The 17,370-nt window shown below is 39.9% G+C and overlaps 1 protein-coding gene across 6 annotated transcripts in view; it reads right to left on the bottom strand.

The window, feature by feature from the left end:
• Nucleotides 1–17,370, bottom strand: part of PLA2G4B (phospholipase A2 group IVB) — a 49,599-nt gene that overhangs the window by 20,472 nt on the left and 11,757 nt on the right. Inside the window, exons 3-7 of one of the 6 annotated variants that reach the window (XM_077180196.1) lie at nucleotides 6,657–6,739; nucleotides 3,773–3,845; nucleotides 2,602–2,778; nucleotides 1,831–1,967; nucleotides 999–1,130 (exon numbers count right to left, since the gene is read on the bottom strand). In XM_077180196.1, the coding sequence (XP_077036311.1) occupies nucleotides 999–1,130; nucleotides 1,831–1,967; nucleotides 2,602–2,778; nucleotides 3,773–3,845; nucleotides 6,657–6,739 (602 nt within the window). Of the gene's footprint in view, nucleotides 1–998; nucleotides 1,131–1,830; nucleotides 1,968–2,601; nucleotides 3,210–3,772; nucleotides 3,846–6,656; nucleotides 6,740–17,370 lie in introns of those variants that run through there. The other 5 variants (XM_077180199.1, XM_077180197.1, XM_077180198.1 and 2 more) reach the window with 5 other exon arrangements.

Genomic DNA, 17,370 nt, shown 5'->3' with positions numbered 1-17,370 from the left:
TAATCTCCCATTGTGTGATAGGTAGAATTATACATATTTCCCTCTCTGATTGAGAGGGAGAGCTAGATTGAAAAGGAAATATGATGACTCTCTGCAAGATAATGTGCATGGGGGAAAGGCATCAAAGCCCAGCAAGAAATGTCACTAAGACCAGAGACATTTTCACATACAAACCATTTAAAGCACATTTGAGCTGAATCCAGAAGAGACGAACTGGGCAAGTGACTGAAGTGGTTATTGAATCATTGTATTTCCCAGTGACTCACCCACTGGCTGAGAAGTGCACAGCACCAGCCAGCAGGGTCACAAGGAAAATCCATGTTAACAGCTTTCAGCATGTGGGAAGTAGCTGTTTTTATGGGCTGTCTCCCTCCTGTAATGAGTGTGTAGCAACACCTCAGCAATAGCTCAGACAAGCCCGGGAGTTGTCAGAGACCTATCCCAGCTTTGTTTACTGGACAACTCTCTTTCATGGTCTCCTTAATAAAATACCAAAGGTGTTAGCAGGACAGACGTTCCTTTACTATGGGCTAGAGAAATCTGAATCAACTAGGAGGAAACCAGCATGAACACCAATGGGGAAAAAAGCCTGAAAGAAGCATTTGGTTCAAGTGATGAGTGAATTGTTTTCATCTTTTTAATAAATAAGTTGCCATTTATGAAGAAATTTCCCCCAAGAATGGCAAAAGTGGGATAAAGCTGAAAGGTAAGCAAGTATTTTGTCAGATTCTAAAAGATACAAAATTATTATTTGCAAATGCTTCCTGTTAAAATATGTTGCCCTCAGATATCATGAGACAGAAGCAGCTTCATTTTCTGAATTTGTAAAAAGAAATTCATGAAGTCACAAAAATAAAGCAAAACTATATCTGTTTTGATGAGGTATTGATAATGATATATAAGGCTACCTGTTCATGAAGATCCAAACCCTACCTAACATGGAAGACAATGTGGACAATGAGGTCTTGTCAATCTCTCCCTGTGTTTTCAGCCCTTACCTCTGGTTTCAAAGCAAAAATCTCGCGGATTGTCTCCCCAGGTCTGATTCTAGCAACATTAAAAAGAACTGTGAACTGCATGTCATCTTTGGTGAGTGCATCTTCATCACACACTGCCAATTCTAAAATATTCTGGTAGTAGAAAAAATAAGTAAGAACACTTATTGAGCTTCTGTTAGGCAGAAACAAAAAAAATATTATAGAAAAAAAATCAGTATAAATTATTTTTGCAACCATTTCACTAGCAGAGCAGTAAGAATAAAAAAGCATGTCCTTTTCTTCAGTAGTCTGCTAATGTAGAATATTATTACACCCAGTCTTGGGAAACTTGTGAAATAGAAAACAACTACTCATAACAGAGGTTCCCGCTCTCCTGAGACAGAAAAGATGCCAGTGCTCTGCACCCCACTGATAACCCACCCAAAGAACAGACTTAGTTTCTTCATTCCCAAAGTTCTCCAAATTCCACAATTTGGGGAAGGATTAAATTTATTGCCAACACCACAGCAACTTCCCTACTCTTCCCTTAGAACCAGTGGAGAGAAAGCTCTTTCAAAGTTAGCCATGCCAATATAGTACCGAAGTATGCCACAGTAGTGCTTATTTTACTCAGGTGACAACAAAGGGAGTCTGGACTAGCTTAGATACAGGCATTTACATCAGCAATGTCTGTAAACAGCTGAGCAAAGTACTGCTTCTTCTGTCTACTGTTCTGTGCAAACCAGTCTGTTAAGCAAGCATTTTCTTAAGTTATTTAGCATAGAGAATCAACATGGTATCTACTGAGGATTCTGAGCTATTCAAATTGGTGAAAATTCTATTTTTTTACTACCTCAACTTCTCTCTGGATCCTAAAGTAGAAAGTCTCATTCCAGACAGGGTTGTCAGAATTCCTGATGGTTTTGGTCTGAAGCTTTCCAGGTGAAGCAGATGGCAGCCACAAGCGTACATAGCAGTCTGATGCTGTCACTGCAGCAGAGAAAAATTAAAAACCTGATGCCAATGTTATAGAGGAACTGTAGGGCTAGGCCACAATCCTGGAGATTAATAAATATTACTACTTTTTTTTTTAATTAGTAAAGAGATCACCATTTGGAAACAACCAAGGAAAACCATCTAATTACTGAGTAACTACAAACTGCAAATGTACACATGCACACACAAGGTATACTAAGAACCACGTTTCCCATGTGAAGAGAAAGAGGAAAGTGGACTATGCTCACTGACAATTCCTCAGGCATAGTCCTTACAATTCCAGTCCATGATGTTAAAAAGTTAAACTGAAACTACAGCTGGTTCCACAAAGGGCTGTTAGGATGATTACAGGAAAGAAGAATGCATATTACAACAAGATCAGAGTCTGGCTTGCTCAGTTGAGTCACACAAGCATGAGGAGGGGACATAATGGCTGTCGAGAGGTGTTAGGCACTAGGCAGGATGATCTGTTGCAGCTCAAGACCAGCATGGGCCAAGAACTGGAGGGCACAAGCAAGTTGGAAATCTTCATTTCACTTCCATCCTATATCTATTCCTTATGGTTAGTGCAGGCAGTGCCTCGAGCAGCCATCCTTTGGGGAGAGCCAGGGTGGGGAAGCGCATTTACTTTGTGAGGCTTGGCAACGGTGTGAAAGGAAATCTCCCAGATGATGTCTTTCAGAGCTGGAGTCAGGACTTGACGGAAGATTTCCACTGCAGCCCGAGATGCCTAAATACTTCAGACTGGTATCAAGCAGTGAATAACATTGCCCCGCAAGGTTTTGGCACGAAAGTGGAACTGTCCCTTCAATAGAGTAGATAGAAGAGGTCATTGAAACTCAGAAATACAGGCCTTGTCACACTAACGCCTTTCTAGTGTCCACCTCTGGATGATGCTACATGGCACTTGCCACTGGAGAACAGGAAGTTTTTGGCAGGCAGTTATTCAACCAACAGGGGATTCACCACTCCCTCTGGTCTCCCTCACATCCAGGCTTGGTCCTACATGGCAAGGCTTGGATGGTCTCAGCTCTAACTCGAGTAAATCATTGCAAAGCAATGGGTTTTTTTTGCTGAGTCATTTTTCACTAGAGGAATACACAGGCCAGAAGTTTCAAAACTGACAAAAGGCAGCTCAATGCCTCTGTCCTAACTGAGGAACTCATTGGAGACCTCTGCAAAAATGGCAGCTGAATAGCTGGTCCACAGCACACCTGGAGTAGGAGGCATAGGAGGCTGTGAAGGGGAGATAATGAATTAAGACACTTGAACACAAAAGTACACAGCAAAGTCTGTTTTGCCTGCATGCTCAGCATGGGCTTAGAACTGGATCTGCAGAGGTCGTCCTTAAACAAAACTATCAATATAGTTTATTGTGACTGGTCAACAAATACCCTGAAAGATAAAGTATTTTAGAAGGCTTGAAATTCTCTAATTTATGTTTGATTATTGTGTATAATTGGTACATTTCAATAAAAGGTCCCTAAATTCACAGCCTGCGTGGCAAAATTCCTGCCCATGGAGATTCATAGATTGCAGTGTCCTAATGAAGTCTACCTTCCCTTCTTGGCCCAGAATATTAATCTGGGTGTCTTGTTTTTCACCAGTTCCCTGAAATGCCACTAGAGATGTACTCCAATCTAATGATACCTGAGACATTTGATCTAATTATAGCCCTGGCATTAGTATTTATATTGCTGTGCTTTGCATATGTTGCTTGCATACCTTCAGAACTAAAGAATATTGCTCACTGTGTAAACTCTGCAGGTGACTAAAAACACAATCAAACCACAACTCACACAGGTCTCTTGACTTGATGTTCTTAGCTTGTATGATTCTTACAGAAAGCATGTGGATGGGGCAAAACTTCATCTGCAGAGAAAACAAATGCAATAATTTGATCAGCTCAGAATGCAAAAACAAGATGTATTTTGAACAGTACAGGGGACAGTCTGCCCATGTCTGTTTGAAGTGAGGTGACCACCTTCAAGTGGCAGTACACCACACTGAGATGAAAACACAGCAGCAGGCTGGGCTTTTTGCTAAGGAGCTCGAGGAAATGAAGACAGAGAGAAAACACAGGCTCAGACAGTGGTATGGAAAGCTTTCTTTGTCACCCCAGAGGCACTTGCTTTCAGGCAACCTGATGTGTGTATGGCCATAGTGATGGTTGTACTGCCAGCACCCCAAGGGTCCTGTGCCACCCATAGCTCAGAATGAGGCTTTTGGAAGGGGATATTAGGAATTGCAGCTGCCTGCCTAGGTCATGGCACAGCTGACCTACCTAGGCTAGGACATGGTACTTACCAAAATATGCTATAAACATCTGACTTTTTATCTGAGCTAAGATTAAATTTCTGTGATGCTTGTAAATAGGGCAAGCTCACCAAGTGGCCCTGCTGACTTTGAGGGATCAGACCACAGGCCCAGCAGAGACCCTTCAGACAAAATAAAAAGTGCTCTGCTTTGCAGGTATGATATCACAGAATTCCATATCATTATGCATCCTGAAAATACATAATGGGAATGGAAGCAGTTGCCTTCCAGACATGAGATTTATTTCTATCACAGGCAGGCTATCATTTTAACACTACTTCAAGTTACTTGTTCCTAATTCTTAACAGTTAAAGCTTTCCATGCTAAGCTATTCAGAAAATACTTGCCATTTTCAAAAGTCGTTCTGAGAAGCATGAATGAACACATATATAAATGTAACAATCTTAATAACAGAAGCAGGGAAAATACTTTAATCTTTTTTCAAATTGATACATTTAAATTTCCTTTTAATTTTCTGCTAGGTTTTTTCAGTTTTTCTGCCTGCCATACTAGCAATATTAGGAAATAATAATATGCAGTTATTACAGTCCCACTACCACTAATAAATTAAAACTTAAAGCTTAAGTTACTACCACTACCAACTGAACTACCTCTATTTGCCTAAATGGGGAATCTCATTACACCATCACTAAATAATTTGACAATTTTATTTTGAAAGTTAGCAACATGACTAATTTTCCTGACAAGGAAATTATTAACACTGTAGATACAAACTGTTGGGGAAGGAGGAACCTCTCTACAGAAAGAGTCACTCACTACAGTTAATCTGAAATTCTTTTAAAATGAGGTGGAGACTATTATTGGACATGTTTATTAGAGGTGAGAATAGCCTGCATTCAGCTTCATTCTGGCTTGTTTAGAGGTAAATTACGTTACATAAGACGCATATCATCTGAACTGTGAATTAGCATGTTCAAATAAAGGCCTAATATTAAATTTTATTATGTCACTTAAAGTTACATACTTTTAAAATTCAGATTTATATTTAAGAGCTGCTCTGACCAGAGAAACCCTTGTTAAACCTATAAAATCACTTTATTCTGTCTCTTGGCTTTTATAAAATTGCAAAGCAAATTTGTTTTTGTGTGACAAGAACTCTTTCTAGTATGTTTTCCTCCAAATTTAAAACTGACATATTTAAAACTTCCTTAGTTTAATGCATTGTGGACATTACAAGTTCTAATTGGGACACTTCCATATTATTCCAGTTGCTCGCTGAAAGAATTTGACTTCAATATTCCTGTGCAAATAGTTATTTATCATAGAACTACCAACTGGAACACTCACTCAGCATTCTTAGTGGTTTTCATTTACGTGAATTATTGGATTATGTAGACAATTACAGAGGTGACTAGTTTTAATTAATATGTTAATTCTTAGTCATTTTGTAATCAACTTCTCCCTTGCTCAACAGAAGCCCAAACCATTCACAGAATCTGCCTTCACTGAAGAAATACATGTTGGCATAAATTTTGCTTTGAAACGTTTCGTGATGAAAATTTCCTAACTACTTATAAAAATGGTGCATCTGCAGGTCATCTACAGAGTACTCTCAGATGTGACAGATGTTGTGTTTTCATCCTCTGCCACTACAGCCAGAGTGCCTCACTCCTTCTCCCTTCCCCTTCCAACAGCATTCACCTTCCTTAAGCATGTCAACATTTGCCAAATGATGGAAACATCAAAGGGGATTTTTCACTCCTCCTGATTCGGTGCAGCTTAGTCCTGGTGTGATTGCAGGATACAAAGCAAACAGATTCAGATGGGAAAATGTGGCCATAATAAACCCCGAGGGCTCTGTAAATCCCACAAGGAAGCCAGAAACCATCCCTCTCCCAAAACTGCAGTTACTCCAACCTGTGATAGCCATTCAGAAGCCGGCTAATTCCTTTTTTCATCAGATAAAGGCAGAGCTAATTTTCTTCAGTAACAGTCCAGAGCAGACCCCCTAGGGTCTGATTTGGATGGTGTAAAACAACATCTTTGTCTGAAAGTGCTGGTACACCAGAATACCCTTCTATAAAAAATAATTACAGTTAGAGGTACCATTTGCTAGTTTCATAATATGAAAAGCAACATGTAACTTCACAATTAATGCAATTTGATGAGTGCAGACACCCTATCCAGACAGCCGTGGACAGACTTGCAGCAGTATTGGTCTTGTTGGTTTTAGTTCACTTCCTTGGGAGAGACATTGTTTCTTGTACAGGCATGCAGAGTGAAACAAAACCCCTCTGTAAACATCCAGAGTCAAAGGCAGCTTTCCCAGAAGCACATCATCCTATTTCTGCTGGGAAATTACTAGTGTGACATTGGGGCCAACAACAGAACACAGGGTTCAGCTACCTGTGTATTGTTGCATCCTAAGCAATTACACTCCAGGCCAATAAATAGTAGCATCTCCAGAGTACCAAAGGGAAGGCTAAAACCTGGGGGGAAAAAAAAGAAACCAACAAACTTCTTTTCACTTGACAGTATTTAGCATTAAACTATATTTCTGTAGTCTCAAACCAAGCTTTGAGGGAGTAATTTCTGTTTAAAATACAGAAGAGTCAGTAATCAGGAGATAAAACTAGCCTGTCAGAATTGCCACAGCTGTATCAAACCTTAACACATGAAAATTCACATCTGTTGCCACCATCTCCTTGGTTGTAATAAAACATGCTCACTGATTTCCTTCCATAGGAATGTTGATCAGCTCTGGAAGGACACATAAATCTTTTGTTTACAGGCAGTTAGACGCTTAAGGCTTCATTCCAAAAAGACAACTTTGAGCATATGAAATCTTAAAGCTCATAAATATTGAGGAGCCTACCAAAACAATCTGTGGATGGCAGTAAAAGAAGAAAAACCTACCAAGAGCTTATATGTTTAATTTCAGTCTTTATTGCCCCTCTATGCTGCTACTAGAAGAAGATCACAAGGCCACCTTCACTAGAAAGTCAGTATTCTAGGGAAGTTTTTGCAGTCTGGGAACTTCATCCCATAATTCCCTGTTCTCTTTTTTTTTTAAATAAGTCCTTGGTTTGTACATGTTGGAAGGCTGATTGGAATGTCAGTGTTTCACTCTCCCTGCGCCAAGCTTAGACAGCTCTCTGAGCAGAGTTATTACCACGGGATAACACCAAATTATATTAAGCTTTAGATGAGGATTTTGCTGTCTTCTGGCATTTTGATAATAGCTGTAGGATTTGTCACTCAACTTTATACGTATGTTTCAGACATGAATAATAATTTCTTTCATGGATTACTTCTTCTTCCAGTGGTGTACTAGAAGCTGTAGAATATCTTGCCTACAAGATCTCACACCAAATGTAATTATTTGGCATATTCTTACCATTATTTTATGTTAGATACTGAGGATTTGGTCTAACAACAATTTGACAATTTACCAAATTGAGATTAAATCTATAAATGTATAAACGATAAGAAAGCTTAATTACCAGCCTGGTTCTAAAGCACTTTCTTCCACTAGATGCTCTAACATCTAGTATGGGCTATTGGCCCTTCCATCAGTGAGAACACTGCTAGAAATTTGTCTTTCCAACCAGCTGCCTACTTTCATTAAAATTAAAGGGATGAAAAGTTCTAGTGGAAAAAGAAGTGACTGACTGAAGAAATATGGAAAACTATGAGAGTCTCATTTTGCTTGGGAATAACAGTTGTCTCAAATTTTATCATTGGAAGTTGAACAATTAGTGAGGAAATCTAATTCACCTTACAAACATATACGGTAATTTCATGTAATCACTGATGGATTACTTTAAGAATCATTAAGGATTTGAGATGTATCTCCTGTTCATATATATCAGTCACCTCTTCATATGTGTGAGTGGGTCCCTCAGGGCTTTGTATTGACAAAATTTCTGAGTATTTTTGCCAGACGAAAATTATTCCATAGTCCACAAAATAAAATTTCTAAGGAGAGATTATTCTTGTCTGAGCAGAAGACATTGCTACAAATATAAGTAGTAAATTAATACTGACAATCACTTCCGTGTCAATTTGGTAGCTCTCTTAAAGTGCAAAAAACTAACTGGGAGGTTAGGAGATCTTCCTAGATAGTTGTAAGTATCTATACATTTCTAAACATGTGGGTTTTTTAATGTAAAAGAAAAAAAAACCCTCTATTCTTATTTCCATATCTATTTACCAACTTATACACACTGAAACACAGGCTTGCCTGACACAACAGCAGAGCTACCTGCAGTACTGAATTAATATCTTTCCTTGGGAACAGAAGCTTTCTGACCTGAAACTATGCTTGCACTCAAACCTTTTGGCAGTGGTGCCTATTTACCAGGAATCTGTCTGTACTCATGGAACATCAGTTGCAGCACTGGGATGAAATACAAGAACTTTGTCATTAAACTTTCTAGATAAAATTATACCTGAGCTATCTACCCATGTATCAGCTCCAGAACTGTCTTACTAGATACAACACTGATCTTTAAAACTGACAGATAATATTCCTATCTAAAAAAGAGAGATATGTCTGGATCTAACTGGTAGATGGACTAGATACAAATTTTATCCAGAAAGTACATGGCATTTACAACTCATTTTCTCTTCCTGAATGCTTGTATATTTTTAATCTATCCATTAAGCCATCTGTTCAAGCTACTGGTATTTTTCTAATCTTTGCCTGTAAATATTACCATGGCACCATTAATGATCTCTATAGGGTGTAGCATGTAACATTGTTCCTTACTATATTTTAAGCCCATGAATGCCCATATATCTTTTATTTGTTGCAAAATTTGATGAAGGATTTGATACATAAAGAATGATTATCTGTAAGTAATTCATGCCTTGCATTCAGACACCATGTCAATTTTTTTAAGATACACATGAGAAAAGCATTTTCAGCTAATAGTTCTGTTGACTTAGACTAAGAGCCATCAGTTAAAATCTCTGAATGGAATTTACTATTAGAAAACTCAAGTCTAGACATGAAATACTTCCACAAGAATTGCAAAAGCTGTAAACAGTACGTTAAAAATAGTTAGATCTAAACAGGTCAAACAGGTCATTAGATGTCTCCCCTGCAGCTAAAGCAATATAGATTATGCTTTGTTGCCAGATAAGGCGGTTGGTTTGTTTCAGCTGGGGCAAGCAATGAACATGTGCTATCCAAAGAAAAGCACCTAGGAGGGCTAAAGCACTTTCATTTTACAGAAAGGTAAACTCTTCAAGAGCAGCCTCCTCTTCCTTCAGGGACTTCACTCCGGCATGTACACCAAGGACAAAGCAAAGTATCCCATTTGCTCTGTGCTTCCACTGAAGCTCGCTGACATATCAGTTACTGGGAGGTAAAGGAGAGCAGAGAGGCTGCAAAGCTCGGGATGCCCCTGCCCCACCACAGCAGCCTCTGCATCCCAGCAGATGCAGGGAGGAGGGAGTTGGCAGGGAGAGCTGGAGCAGAGAGGCCCGAGAGCAAGGAGCCCGGCCACGACGACGCGCGTGGCTCCGCTCTCTTACCTTGGCTGGTGGGCTCCCCATGGCGCCGAAGATGGCGGCAGCGACCGAAACCCCAATTTGGTTAACAGATCTGTCAGCTGACAAACAGGTTGGCAGCTTGTTGTGCTGCTGCTGCTGCTGAAGTAACCTGAAGGACACATATAATTTATACAGGCGCCGAGCTCCACCCTCTGCCTCCTCTGTGTGGAGGAGAGCCTGCCTACATCTGAGAGGGAAAGATCTGCAATGTCAGAGGTGAGCAGAAAGGCTGACACTTTTAGTATTTCTCACAATTTGCTATCGCCCCAACATCCTCCCAACAGTTTTTTGGGTTGATTCTGACATGTTCAGAAAGTCTTCCTTCACTCTCACCTCTTCCACAAATCTAGGCAGAAGATTAATTTTCAGTAGCTTTTAAGTTCTTCCACAAATACTCCACGAAAAAGAAAAAGTCAAAGGGAATGGACAACCAAATCTCATCTATTACAATCTCTGGTGGGAGATCAACCCACTTCCAAGTGCTCTTTTCAACTTTTCCTACAATAGGGACTCACTACATTCCAAATACATTTTTGGGAATCTTTCTGACAACCAGTAAATCATGAGTCCTCAACTGGAAGTACCTACTGGCTGATCATCTGGCCAAGGCAGAGATGCTGGTGAAATTGAGATAAATATTGGCAGAGAAAGGGAAAGCTGCATGCCTTCTGGCTTTTTTCCCTCTACCTGCTACTTATATGAATATGATAACTTGACATTTCCCAACTTCCCATCCTGTTCCCTCATCAACTGGCTGTTGACAGTGCTGGGTCAACAGGGCCTCCCTGAAGATGGCTGGGTCCTAAGGCATCCCTAAAGATGGCAGAGGCAGGGCTTCCTCCACTTCTCCCATGTCTACCATGACCTGCTAACAGGGTTCCTGTCAGGACATTGCTCCAGGCAATATGCTCTGTCTGTACCTTTATCCACACTTGCAATTTTATGGTGTACAGACCCAGACTTGGAAAAGGCCTGGAGGCCACCATAAGTTTTCAGTAAGGTATGTACTCACTGAGGCATAGTAATTCCAGATAGGATCAAGCCTCACAAAACAGCCAGTGGACACCTTAAACTAATGGAAAATGTCAAGAGTTAATTTTCATCAAAGAGTATGAATTTGGTTTTTGACAAGTGAAAAAAAATTAATTATAATCACAATAGTTTGTTAGGAAAATAGGTTTACCTAAAATCTTGGCTTCAGATTTTTCATGAAAGTCAGATACACACTGTGGATCATCCACTTTGTAAAATATTTTCCACAAAAAACTGACCAGTTAAAATCAGTTTTAGGCAGATGCTCCTGGGCTTCTGCAAGTGACAACCAACCACTCCAATTGACATTTTGCAGACTCTGCTTTGGAAAGCAGCACTGTCCTCACCACCAGGGAGGACTAGATGCATAAGGTTGAAATCTTTGAAATACTAAGAAGAAAGATATCTCAAATAAAGGTCTGGTGTTTACATGCAGTATATCAAAGGGCAGTAACAAAGCTCACAGAAAAATCAACCAAAACTCATTTGAAAGCAATGTGGAGTTCAGAGCAATTAACTGTGCAAGCCTGCAGGACTCCTGCAGTAACACTGCTTTAACAGCCTCACTTGGGCATTTTTATAGGACCAGTTAAGACTGCAGTGCATACACTCATCTTCTTTCTTCCATGAACACAGGAGTCTGTAACATCCCATTTCCAAAGACAAGGAAAAATCAGAGAATAAAGGAAAAGAGCTCTATTCAGAGAGGAGTGTTGGTTTTCCACTTTTGAACTGCTGTTGCGGCTTTGATCAGACAGTCTGCTGCTATAGTGAACTGAGAGACCAAAGTAGTACATTGACAAATTTACCTCCTAAACAGAAGGCAAGTGGAAAACCAGCCAGAGAACAATGAACTCCACTCAAAGAGTGGTATGTCTGCCTGGAAATAGAGCAACGTATTAAAACAAAACAGCTGTTTTAATGCAGGGAGACCCATGTCTTAATGGAACAGGAAAGAAGAAAAAAAAGCTCCCAAAATGCTTTCAATCAAGGTGCAAAAGTTATTTTGGAGAGCTATGGAACTAATTTTTCCAATAACCCCTCCAAGAACTTAATGTTTCCAGTAAATTAGCATGGCCAAAATACATGAAACGTTTTGTGTTTCTTGTCAACAAGCACACTGACAACTACTACATCCATTTTCTCCTGGACATCAGGAGATGGGCTATGTGACATCAGGGCTTGCTGCAGACATTAAAAATGTACAGCATGTGGAAAGTAAGACAAAGTCAGCTGCGTAAGGAAGGAACAACAAAACCTAAAGGTTAAACCTGAACCAAAGAGGGCACATCAGAATATGCCAGTGAACTAGATAATAACCAGGAAGCAACCTCAAGATGGTACAGAAAGTCCTCCCCCTCCCCTTTTTAGAGGGAGGACGGTCATGCCAGGCTTATACTAGTGGAGTTAGGCTCAGAAAATACAATACTATACCTGCAGCAGCAGATTGTAAAAGACAGTACAGAAGATTAAGAGAAGAGATATTCTAGAAAGATTTTACTTGTTAATTAGGAGAGTCTCATTCCACATTTGTGACCAAATCTTACTTCTTTTCCAAACTACTATTAAGAAAGTACTTGGAAATAAGCTGGGGTGGGGGAAGAGATAAAAAGACACATCAAATTACAACAAGGTTAAATGGGTTCATACACTACCTGTTGGCATTTGGATAATGTACACAGGAGACTGTGTGAAACAAAATCAGAATGGAAGGAATGCAAGCCCATGCTGCAAGCTCAGCACGAAAGAAATAAAAGTCAATTAATATAGCATTCAGCTACATACAATTTACCCAGTGGGCTGCTCACTAATTGCCCCTTGCAGGAAGTTACTAAGCTGCCAAAAACCAAGCAGTAGAGTGGCAGCAACTCCAAATGATTGTGAACTGGACTATCCTACTGGTGGCATAAACTGTAAAGCTAACAGGGGCAGAACCTACAAAAGATACAGAAGTTTCACTTAGTGGAGATGTGGAGATCATCCTTTGCCCCAACAAGGGCCCTGCGAAATTTCAGACTCAGCCTTGGTGTACAAAAACTGCCCTCACTGAGGCATTGTCTTCAGAGTCCTTCCATCCTTGGTCCCAGCAGCTTCATGAGGAAGGATGGCAGTTACCAGAGCACACTCCTATAAACCTCCCATAACTTTGTTTCAGAAAAGTTTTTCATTCATCCCTTAAAACCTTTTAAATAGAAATAAGTGATGGCTCTTTCTAGGGCTAGATGCAGCCACACCACTGAGTAGGTGGAGGTGGAAGACTGCATTTTGAGGAGATGTATTTTTTTGCCAGACAGAGACAATGGGAGATAACAGTCACTTTCTTTTTGCCTCATAAGTCAGTCTGTAGCTTGTTCAGCTCAGTGACTAGATTAGGAAAATTATATTTATCTAGGAAAAGAAATGTGTATAGTCAAATTCAAACCACATTTTTTTAAATGTTCTTAGAAATTGAGGGAAAAAAGTAATTTTTTCACTAGCTCATCACCAAAATATTTTTTCCATACTTGTTTTCTTTAACTACTGGAAAAATAATCCAAACAAAAACCAAAAAGTTTATTAAAGTATATCTCAATTTTTCAATTCAAAATTACCATGTGAAACTAGGAGCTATAAAGTAAGCTTCAGAAATGCCACATTTAGAACATGTAACATTTAATTGTGAAATAAAAGCTAATTTTTCATTGTTTTCCCCTTGCCCCATTCTAAGCAAACAACATAGCCATTCTGAAACTATTTTAGAACTTTAAATACTTTCCAAACAACAATTTTCAGAACCTGCTGTTAATTAGAACAAAACTACAGGTTGTCTATCTGAGCAGCAATCAGGTGATAACATTTGTAAATGAACTGTCTTTCTGGCTATCAACATCCAGCCCTGTTTCAGAAAAGTAAAAGGTGTTATATCCTCTTCCCTATCTCCTGAACCACTGTTATCTTAAACAAAGACTTCATACAGTAAATCCAGTATCACTGGCTCTTTTTCCTGGCCAGAGTAAGGGAGCTACTAATTTCCTTAGGTGCTTTGCAGGTGTGGTTGTAAATATGGCAAGATAGTGATCTTTGCAGCTTCACCACAGGAGGAAGCTGCTTATTACTTACCTGGGGTATCTGAGGACTGCAGTGTTACCTTTCCAAGACACGTCAATGTAGAGCCACACATTGAAACCTACTGTGTTTATGTTTAGAAATTGTTCTTTTATTTTAAACCAAGCGATTGCAGAGCACCTAACTGAAATAATAATTGAGTAAGATATTTCAATGTCATTCCACTCAAGCCAGTTGCTGAAACCTTTATCTTTAGATCTTATTCAAATAGTCTGACACTGATGTCAGTATAAAATTGCTTGTGCAAAGACCTCAGAAGAGTTAGGTAAGTATTACACTTCACCACTTGGCTGACAGGAACACTTGACTTATAGTTATGGTATTCAGCTTCAAATTATCACAAGAAGGGTTTCCTTCAAGAGGTAGGGTTGCCACCTACCTCTTGTATTTATTTAATGATCACTTTTTTAGAATCAAGAGAGTAACTCTTGCTTTCTGTTATTGTTTTTCAGCCTCTATGACTGACTGTTCTTTGGGGCAGGATCTACTAAGGACACGTTTGCTACTGAAAGTTATTATACTGGGCAAGAGTAATTAAAACACAAAGGTTGCAGTGATTGTATGACACATACAGCATCATTTCCTTTCTGTTTCTGTCCAATTCTCTTTCAACTCTGTATGTGGGTTTTTCAAGGTCCAACCTTTACCTGAGCACAGCCCTTAGATGTTGGCTGAGGAAGAAATAAAAGATATACAATAATTTATTTCAAATAATACAGAAGTCATCAAGGGTTCAACTAATGCATTCCTACCAGTACCTTGTGGTCTCAGAAGACCTTCAAAAATAGCAAGACTAAAACAGTAGCAGGCATCCTCACTGTGCTATTCTGTAGGTTGGTATTGCCAGTGGGTAGGCTTCTTAACTAAAGCTAGCATCAGCCAACCAGCCAAAGCTAGTCCTGGCCTAGGTAATCTGGAAGATTTTAATGAAGTACAAATGTAAGAAAACCACTGAACTGAGCATAGAGGCAAGGCAAAGAAATATGGAAACAGCCAGTTCAGGGAGAACTGAATGCATTCAAGTTTATCACCACTAGCTCTGGAAATACCTGCAAAGTGCCTTTATAGCAGGCACACTGATCACTAAGAACAAGTGAATGCTGACACAGAGTACTTGGTAAATATCCAAAAATGTTCAAGTCTTAAAAATACCTAATGGCAAAGTTTCATGTTGCAGCAGGAAATCTAAGAGCTAGCTGCTGCTAAAACAGGAGGTTTTACTCCAGTCAACCCCCAAGGTTAGAAAGCCCTGCTCCTACTTCACAGTACTGGCTCTGAACTCCTCTGGCAAAATGCTGAGCTTATTTGAGGGGCTGAAGCAACAGAAAACTACTCTTCTCTTTTCCTGAGCAATTTCCAGGGCTGCCCTTCTGTAGTGGCATGCAGCCATTACCTCAGCTTGAGCTCAGTAGAGGTAATGTGACCATGGACAAGCAGCATTATCCATGAGAGCTGTCTAAATCATCAGAACTGCAAGGGAAATGAGTATCAGAGGTGGAAAACACATTAGACAATGCAGTGCACATTCCTGCAAGTGGATCATTATGCTCCACTGACCCCACTACCAGAAAGTCACAGGGCTTTTCATCACCTCTCCGTAGGTAGTGTAGGTCTTCTAAGTTTACTGAAAAACTGTCAAATTCGAAAACTGAATTTTTTCCTTTCTTCACTTATGTCCCTTTTTTTAAATACAAAAACTCTAGACATCAACCAAGCTATATGAACAATTTAAAATAAAATAACCAGAGTTTGACTTAGTCATTAGAGTTATTATGAGTCTTGCAAGCTTATTTACAGCAATTAAAAGCCTTGTGACTCACTTCTGGTGAATTATAACTTCTGACACCAGAAGGGGTTCTACAGAGGATTTGAATACAAAAGTTCCTTTGGCATTGATGCTTATCCCTGTAGAAAATATTTCTGATGAGAAAAATTTCTCGCTTAGGTGTGTTTCTATTCTTTCACTCAACTTGTAATATTTCTGTGACAAAAAAAAGTCAAAATTTTCCTAATACAGCAAATAGGAATTTGTCTTGCTGAGAGCACTCTCATCTTAATTCCAGTGGTATGAAAGCAGCTTTCTGACACCTGCTCCCCTTAAGCCAGCAGGGAAGGCAGACAAGTGTGAGCACAGCCTGGCACTTGAAACACAGTGAGCATCTCAGCTGGTCTCAGGAAAGCTGCTTTAACCTGTGCCAAGGCAGAGTCATCCACAGAGCCTGATATTATCTCTGAATCTCTCTGTGAATGCATATTAGGTCAGGGTTAATTCCTCTGTTTCAGCAGCACATAAAACATGACACTTGCATAACACTGCAATTTTAAATGCTTTTGGTCTAGTAGAAAAAATATTTTTACAGGCACAAATCTTATTTAACCTCTTAACTTATATGATATCTTGGGAATTCTGAAACTCTGAAGATTTTTATAACATGCTTCTTGAAACCTGAGAACCTAGAATAGAAAATCATAGTAAGGCCAAGAGAAATGTATAGCCTTCAGCATCTCAAGGAACTAGGGTGTTTTTAACTGTAGGCCTCCCACATTCATGGTCTATGTGGCAGGTAAGGCATGACATGGCCAACAATAGAAAAAATTTTTGAGTAGGCCATGAAAAGCATTGAGTCTGTTTAGAGCAGAAAATTAAGTTAAGCTACCTGCACTGCCTCAATTGGCAGAGGATTCCAGACCAATGTGCCAAAGGCCCAAAATTAGATCTCCTGGCCCTAGCCAGGAAGAGTCTGAGCTGGGGGAGATACAGTCACTCAGAGACTCTAGCTTCCAGGGGCAGAGATCTGATGGAAGACAAGATTTCAGATGATCACCTCTCCCATAAACAGCTCCAGGAAGCTCACCCATAGCCTGCCAACGCAGCAGAGCACAAACCACTGCTGGTGCCCTCCCTGCAACACGCACAATTTGTACTCTGCAACCCTTCTCCACCCAATAGACACATTGCAAAGTGGCAGAGACCCTTGCTTTGTATGATTCAAATCCACTAATTGTTGGTCTTCCCTCCTGTGTAGTTACACACATACTGAATGCATTTGTCAGCCAAGTAGTAGCAAGCAAACTGAACCACAAAAAGGTAAAATGTCCTGCACAGTGCTGGGAACTGGAATGTTCATTCCACAGAGGAAATCATGTTGGCACACCTCCCTAAAAAGATTTCACTCCCATATATAAGAAAGATTTTGAAATATTTCTGGGTTGATGTCTCAGCTGACATGCCAGGACCCTGCCTACACAGCTCTTTAGGCTCAGCAGCCCCCTGGGCATGCTGGGAGCTTCACAGCTAAGAGATCTAGGAAGATGGAAGCAAAGGAATTGACCAACAGCCTAAGAACATCTAATGGGCATCTCATTCACCTGCTGACCAGCCTAGGGGGTAGCCCCTGGTGAGTGGGAGAAGCCAGCATGTCCT

Source organism: Agelaius phoeniceus, chromosome 6 (assembly GCF_051311805.1).
Source record: "Agelaius phoeniceus isolate bAgePho1 chromosome 6, bAgePho1.hap1, whole genome shotgun sequence".
Lineage (NCBI taxonomy): Eukaryota > Metazoa > Chordata > Aves > Passeriformes > Icteridae > Agelaius > Agelaius phoeniceus.
The sequence above is the reverse complement of the archived record's forward strand: the minus strand, read 5'-3'. Positions and strand labels throughout refer to the sequence as shown.